The sequence below is a fragment of the Scylla paramamosain genome, chromosome 19 (genome assembly GCF_035594125.1).
Source record: "Scylla paramamosain isolate STU-SP2022 chromosome 19, ASM3559412v1, whole genome shotgun sequence".
NCBI classification, from domain to species: domain Eukaryota; kingdom Metazoa; phylum Arthropoda; class Malacostraca; order Decapoda; family Portunidae; genus Scylla; species Scylla paramamosain.
In genome coordinates this window covers 15158642-15166141 of record NC_087169.1, presented here as the reverse complement: position 1 = coordinate 15166141, position 7500 = coordinate 15158642, and the positions used below count along the sequence as shown (strand labels likewise).

General features: G+C 40.7%; 2 protein-coding genes across 2 annotated transcripts; both read left to right on the top strand.

Annotated features, from left to right (window-relative positions):
- The first annotated feature begins 2197 nt into the window (after nucleotides 1-2197).
- On the top strand, nucleotides 2198-3314 carry LOC135109704 (uncharacterized). The gene is made up of 2 exons (XM_064021271.1): nucleotides 2198-2267; nucleotides 2458-3314. Exons 1-2 carry the CDS (start codon nucleotides 2256-2258, stop codon nucleotides 3253-3255), a joined length of 810 nt encoding a protein of 269 aa, XP_063877341.1. The 5' UTR covers nucleotides 2198-2255; the 3' UTR covers nucleotides 3256-3314.
- A 2467-nt stretch (nucleotides 3315-5781) lies between these two features.
- On the top strand, nucleotides 5782-6889 carry LOC135109706 (uncharacterized). Its single transcript, XM_064021274.1, has 2 exons — nucleotides 5782-5842; nucleotides 6033-6889. Exons 1-2 carry the CDS (start codon nucleotides 5831-5833, stop codon nucleotides 6828-6830), a joined length of 810 nt encoding a protein of 269 aa, XP_063877344.1. The 5' UTR covers nucleotides 5782-5830; the 3' UTR covers nucleotides 6831-6889.
- Nucleotides 6890-7500: the final 611 nt, after the last annotated feature.

Below are 7500 nucleotides of genomic sequence, written 5' to 3'. Positions count from 1 at the left end.
ACTCCCATGAGTACTCTTTCTGAACCAGGTTTACCTATAGTTTACCAGTGTGTTCATATTCTGACTGTTAATATCATTGCCTATTGCTAGAAGACACTTAGCATCCATAGGAGCGATTACGCTGTGTAACAAGATTTTTGTCTTTGACAAGCGAGTGTTATTTTCCGATTCTTTTCATTGCAGAACAGTAGAAAATTTCCATTATTCCTACCAAACTTTGCTTTTGTGGCTTTTAGAAAGATTTATTTGCTTCAAAATAGATATATTTCACCGATTTTCTAGATGCTGTCATAGAGAAGTTCATTGCTCTTGTGTTGATGAATTGGCAACATATATAGCAGAATGCATCTGGAGAATGAGTGCAGCCTCTTGATGCCATTTCTCCTCTTGTGATGTGTCTTTTCAGGCAGACAAAGAAGAACTGATTGGTCGGTCTCCAAGTCCCTACTCTTATATTGTCAAGCAGTACTCTAAAATATTCTTAGTTTTTCTAGAATGTGTCCCAGAATGTTCCCAATCTTTCTAGAATATTCTTGAACCTTCTATAGAATATTATGGATCATTCTAGAAAATTATTGTAGATTCTAGAAAATTTTTCATACTTCTACATATTTGTACTATATTCTAGAAAGTTTTAAAATATTCCGGAAAAAGTTTACATTGAATAGAATGCCCTACAAACATTCTAAAAACTTCTAAAAGTGTTTGGTAGATCATTCTGGAAGATTTGAGGAGATTTCTGAAATGTAAGCAAATTCTTCTAATTATGATAAATTTTTTGCGAGATCTGATCAGTTTAAGAATGATCTTATTAGAAAATAAAAATCTTTCTTTCTGTCACTGTTTTAACATATTTGCAATATTTTAAAAGTAGTTAGATAAGCAATTGAGATTTTGCAAAGGTCTTTACCTGGGATGAAAAATAATAGTGACCCATACTATAATGAAAAAAAAGGCAAAAAATGTATATTTATCGTTCTAACCACAAAAAACAAAGTTTTAGGATCAAAACAAATTTTTATTTATATATTTATTTATTTATTTATTTTTTTTAGCTAACTTCATTCACACCTGGAAAAGTCAAACATGTTACCTCGTTACCTTCTGGTTGACAACACAACTAGTTTGAGTTACAACACCAGTTTTCCCTCAATAAAGAAAAGAGTTACCTTTTATTATTCATGTCATGTGTTTCCTTCCTTACACGTGTATAAATTTCCCAAACACGCTATTATTATATTTGTGTAAAGGGATTTTCTACAGCTCTTTTTCGTTGTCTTACACGTGGAACACAATTTTGCAGTACTTTCATAAGGAGACATTCATCTCTCCATAGGTGTATCTGTAGTAGGTAACGATTTCTTGCCTAGTCATCACATCTGAGCATTCTGTGTGTGTGTGTGTGTGTGTGTGTGTGTGTGTGTGTGTGTGTGTGTGTGTGTGTGTGTGTGTGCTGCTTCTGCTGTTGTTGCTGTTGCTGTTGCTGCTGCAACTACTACTACTACTACTACTACTACTACTACTACTACTACTACTACTACTACTACTACTACTACTACTACTACTACGACTACTACTACTTTACCTGGGATGAAAGCAATAGTGACCCATACTCTAATGAAATAATGCAAAAATGTATATTTATTGTTCTAACCACAAAAGCAAAGTTTTTGGATCAAAATAACTTTTTTTTTTTTTTGTTTAGATGGACATAATTGTAAAATTATTGTTTTGGGCAAAGATCAAGACTAAAGCGAAATTTTGTTACATAGTGAATTTATTCTTCTTGTAAGTGTAAGTGTTTTCGTATATCTACTGAACATACGCAAGTTGACAATATCTATATTAATGTGTATTTCATTATTTTGCATAACAGGTTACCTGACTTTCACATACTTGTTCTCTTTTCGTTCATAGTAATGTTGCCCTCTCTTTAGACATTCTTATGCCATTACATACCATACACAGTTTATTTAATTTTTTTTTCGTATGTTTCTTCATGATGCCTGTATGATGGGAGGGAGATGAAGGTGCCGTGTTTGTAATCAGTGACATGAAAAGTGAAAGAGATCGGAGATGCGAAAGTGTAGGAGTGTTGTAGCAAATGATAACACGAGTCACTAACGCGGAAAACCCCACCAGCCTAAGAAGGGAGAAAACCGCCTGTTGGCCTTGGCGGTGCGCATTGCGGTATATAAGGGAGTGCGGCGGCAGAGCAGGGCACAGTCGAAGCTGGTCCTCCACACCTGGTCGACATGAAGATCGCGGTGAGTGCACATAGCTACCTTCAAATTAGTACTGGTTGTTTACACTTATCAGCCTCTTAAGGAATGAATGTAAAGACCTTTGCATGTTGATCTGTTACCTGAGGATGTTAGGGATGAGCCTCTGGTCTGTGCCCCGAGCGTTGGTGGCTCGAGTGTCATGTGAATACTGATGTTTCCCTTTTCCCGACAGGCTGTAGTAGCAGTTGTTGCGGGCTTCTGCCTCCTAGCAGTGAGCGGTGAGCCCGAGCCTGAGGCTGTTGCTGGCTACGTGGGAGGGCATCACTCATACCACCCAGTTGTCGTGCATCCCGGGTACTACGGTCGTAACCGCTACGGGAGGAGTGCAGAGCCCGAGCCCGAGGCTGACGCTGAGCCTGGCTACCTAAACCATGGCTATGGTTACCAGAAACGCCCTTACTACCACAGCTATTCACGTCTCCACAAGAGGAGCGCCGAGCCCGAGCCAGAGGCCGAAGCTGAGCCTGGCTACCTAAACCATGGCTATGGTTACCAGAAACGCCCTTACTACCACAGCTATTCACGTCTCCACAAGAGGAGCGCCGAGCCCGAGCCAGAGGCCGAAGCTGAGCCTGGCTACCTAAACCATGGCTATGGTTACCAGAAACGCCCTTACTACCACAGCTATTCACGTCTCCACAAGAGGAGCGCCGAGCCCGAGCCAGAGGCCGAAGCTGAGCCTGGCTACCTAAACCATGGCTATGGTTACCAGAAACGCCCTTACTACCACAGCTATTCACGTCTCCACAAGAGGAGCGCCGAGCCCGAGCCAGAGGCCGAAGCTGAGCCTGGCTACCTAAACCATGGCTATGGTTACCAGAGACGCCCTTACTACCACAGCTATTCACGTCTCCACAAGAGGAGCGCCGAGCCCGAGGCTGATGCTGAGCCGGGTTACCCTTATGGTGGCTCCTCACAGTACCACACCCCTACTTACTACTCTCGCGGCTATGGAGGTTACGGTTATTAAGGCGTCGTCGACTGTCCAACCAATGTAAACAAATACATCAAATAAAAAAATCGCTCCTCCTTGCTTTGTTTTTGTCACGATAAGAAAACTTTGTTAGTGATTTCTCTCTCTTTCTCTCTGAGAAAAATGAATTACAAGTAGAAAAATTGCAATTAAGAAAATAAGCGGCAACACTAACACCACCAGGAGAAGCATTAGAATTAGAACAAGTAGTAAACAAAAAAAAAATAAATAAATAATCTCTCTCTCTCTCTCTCTCTCTCTCTCTCTCTCTCTCTCTCTCTCTCTCTCTCTCTCTCTCTCTCTCTCTCTCTCTCTCTCTCTCTCTCTCTCTCTCATTTGTCTGTAAACTTTTTCATTTACGTTTTATTTTGTAGCGCATCGGTATATGTATCAGTGTTTGTGATTGCATTGTTGTAGACTTTTTCTTGAAATCTTGAATGGTTCCTCTCTCTGCTTATTTCTCAGAGATTTTGATAAGCGATCAATTTCCTCTTATCTGCCACAAGTTTGGATGTCTTTCATATAGGCTTATTTTTTGTTTGTGTGTATACAGACATGTGCTTAAGGGGCTTGGTAGCTTGCAGGACCTCAGAAAGGGTTGCGATGAAGTCCATTTCAGTAACTGAAAGAAGAAAAAGGAAATGGTTAATGACTTTTAGATTTGGAGGTTTAATGCCTAAGAAGTTGACTGACGTGCCATCCCAAAGGGATATAACACCAGAACTATTCTTGTTGAAAACAACTGACAAATGTGTGTGTGTGTGTGTGTGTGTGTGTGTGTGTGTGTGTGTGTGTGAGAGAGACACCATGGACGACCTTTTTTTTAATTTATGTAGGAGGGACACTGGCAACTGGCAACTGGCATCCAGCATGTGGATCATTCTAGAAAATTATTGTAGATTCTAGAAAATTTTTCATACTTCTACATATTTGTACTATATTCTAGAAAGTTTTAAAATATTCCGGAAAAAGTTTACATTGAATAGAATGCCCTACAAACATTCTAAAAACTTCTAAAAGTGTTTGGTAGATCATTTTGGAAGATTTGAGGAGATTTCTGAAATGTAAGCAAATTCTTCTAATTATGATAAATTTTTTGCGAGATCTGATCAGTTTAAGAATGATCTTATTAGAAAATAAAAATCTTTCTTTCTGTCACTGTTTTAACATATTTGCAATATTTTAAAAGTAGTTAGATAAGCAATTGAGATTTTGCAAAGGTCTTTACCTGGGATGAAAAATAATAGTGACCCATACTATAATGAAAAAAAAAGGCAAAAAATGTATATTTATCGTTCTAACCACAAAAAACAAAGTTTTAGGATCAAAACATATTTTTATTTATATATTTATTTATTTATTTATTTTTTTTTAGCTGACTTCATTCACACCTGGAAAAGTCAAACATGTTACCTCGTTACCTTCTGGTTGACAACACAACTAGTTTGAGTTACAACACCAGTTTTCCCTCAATAAAGAAAAGAGTTACCTTTTATTATTCATGTCATGTGTTTCCTTCCTTACACGTGTATAAATTTCCCAAACACGCTATTATTATATTTGTGTAAAGGGATTTTCTACAGCTCTTTTTCGTTGTCTTACACGTGGAACACAATTTTGCAGTACTTTCATAAGGAGACATTCATCTCTCCATTGGTGTATCTGTAGTAGGTAACGATTTCTTGCCTAGTCATCACATCTGAGCATTCTGTGTGTGTGTGTGTGTGTGTGTGTGTGTGTGTGTGTGTGTGTGTGTGTGTGTGTGTGTGTGTGTGCTGCTGCTGCTGTTGTTGCTGTTGCTGTTGCTGCTGCAACTACTACTACTACTACTACTACTACTACTACTACTACTACTACTACTACTACTACTACTACTACTACTACTACGACTACTACTACTTTACCTGGGATGAAAGCAATAGTGACCCATACTCTAATGAAATAATGCAAAAATGTATATTTATTGTTCTAACCACAAAAGCAAAGTTTTTGGATCAAAATAACTTTTTTTTTTTTGTTTAGATGGACATAATTGTAAAATTATTGTTTTGGGCAAAGATCAAGACTAAAGCGAAATTTTGTTACATAGTGAATTTATTCTTCTTGTAAGTGTAAGTGTTTTCGTATATGTACTGAACATACGCAAGTTGACAATATCTATATTAATGTGTATTTCATTATTTTGCATAACAGGTTACCTGACTTTCACATACTTGTTCTCTTTTCGTTCATAGTAATGTTGCCCTCTCTTTAGACATTCTTATGCCATTACATACCATACACAGTTTATTTAATTTTTTTTTCGTATGTTTCTTCATGATGCCTGTATGATGGGAGGGAGATGAAGGTGCCGTGTTTGTAATCAGTGACATGAAAAGTGAAAGAGATCGGAGATGCGAAAGTGTAGGAGTGTTGTAGCAAATGATAACACGAGTCACTAACGCGGAAAACCCCACCAGCCTAAGAAGGGAGAAAACCGCCTGTTGGCCTTGGCGGTGCGCATTGCGGTATATAAGGGAGTGCGGCGGCAGAGCAGGGCACAGTCGAAGCTGGTCCTCCACACCTGGTCGACATGAAGATCGCGGTGAGTGCACATAGCTACCTTCAAATTAGTATTGGTTGTTTACACTTATCAGCCTCTTAAGGAATGAATGTAAAGACCTTTGCATGTTGATCTGTTACCTGAGGATGTTAGGGATGAGCCTCTGGTCTGTGCCCCGAGCGTTGGTGGCTCGAGTGTCATGTGAATACTGATGTTTCCCTTTTCCCGACAGGCTGTAGTAGCAGTTGTTGCGGGCTTCTGCCTCCTAGCAGTGAGCGGTGAGCCCGAGCCTGAGGCTGTTGCTGGCTACGTGGGAGGGCATCACTCATACCACCCAGTTGTCGTGCATCCCGGGTACTACGGTCGTAACCGCTACGGGAGGAGTGCAGAGCCCGAGCCCGAGGCTGACGCTGAGCCTGGCTACCTAAGCCATGGCTATGGTTACCAGAAACGCCCTTACTACCACAGCTATTCACGTCTCTACAAGAGGAGCGCCGAGCCCGAGCCCGAGGCTGACGCTGAGCCTGGCTACCTAAACCATGGCTATGGTTACCAGAAACGCCCTTACTACCACAGCTATTCACGTCTCCACAAGAGGAGCGCCGAGCCCGAGCCAGAGGCCGAAGCTGAGCCTGGCTACCTAAACCATGGCTATGGTTACCAGAAACGCCCTTACTACCACAGCTATTCACGTCTCCACAAGAGGAGCGCCGAGCCCGAGCCAGAGGCCGAAGCTGAGCCTGGCTACCTAAACCATGGCTATGGTTACCAGAAACGCCCTTACTACCACAGCTATTCACGTCTCCACAAGAGGAGCGCCGAGCCCGAGCCAGAGGCCGAAGCTGAGCCTGGCTACCTAAACCATGGCTATGGTTACCAGAGACGCCCTTACTACCACAGCTATTCACGTCTCCACAAGAGGAGCGCCGAGCCCGAGGCTGATGCTGAGCCGGGTTACCCTTATGGTGGCTCCTCACAGTACCACACCCCTACTTACTACTCTCGCGGCTATGGAGGTTACGGTTATTAAGGCGTCGTCGACTGTCCAACCAATGTAAACAAATACATCAAATAAAAAAATCGCTCCTCCTTGCTTTGTTTTTGTCACGATAAGAAAACTTTGTTAGTGATTTCTCTCTCTCTCTCTCTCTCTCTCTCTCTCTCTCTCTCTCTCTCTCTCTCTCTCTCTCTCTCTCTCTCTCTCTCTCATTTTGTCTCTCTCTGTGTGTGTGTGTGTGTGTGTGTGTGTGTGTGTGTGTGTGTGTGTGTGTGTGTGTGTGTGTGTGTTCTGCTGCTGCTGCTGTTGTTGCTGTTGCTGTTGCTGCTGCAACTTACTACTACTACTACTACTATTACTACTACTACTACTACTACTACTACTACTACTACTACTACTACTACTACTGCTACTACTACTACGACTACTACTACTTTACCTGGGATGAAAGCTAATAGTGACCCATACTCTAATGAAATTAATGCAAAAATATATATTTATTGTTCTAACCACAAAAGCAAAGTTTTTGGATCAAAATAATTTTTTTTTTTTTTGTTTAGATGGACATAATTGTAAAATTATTGTTTTGGGCAAAGATCAAGACTAAAGCGAAATTTTGTTACATAGTGAATTTATTCTTCTTGTAAGTGTAAGTGTTTTCGTATATGTACTGAACATACGCAAGTTGACAATATCTATATTA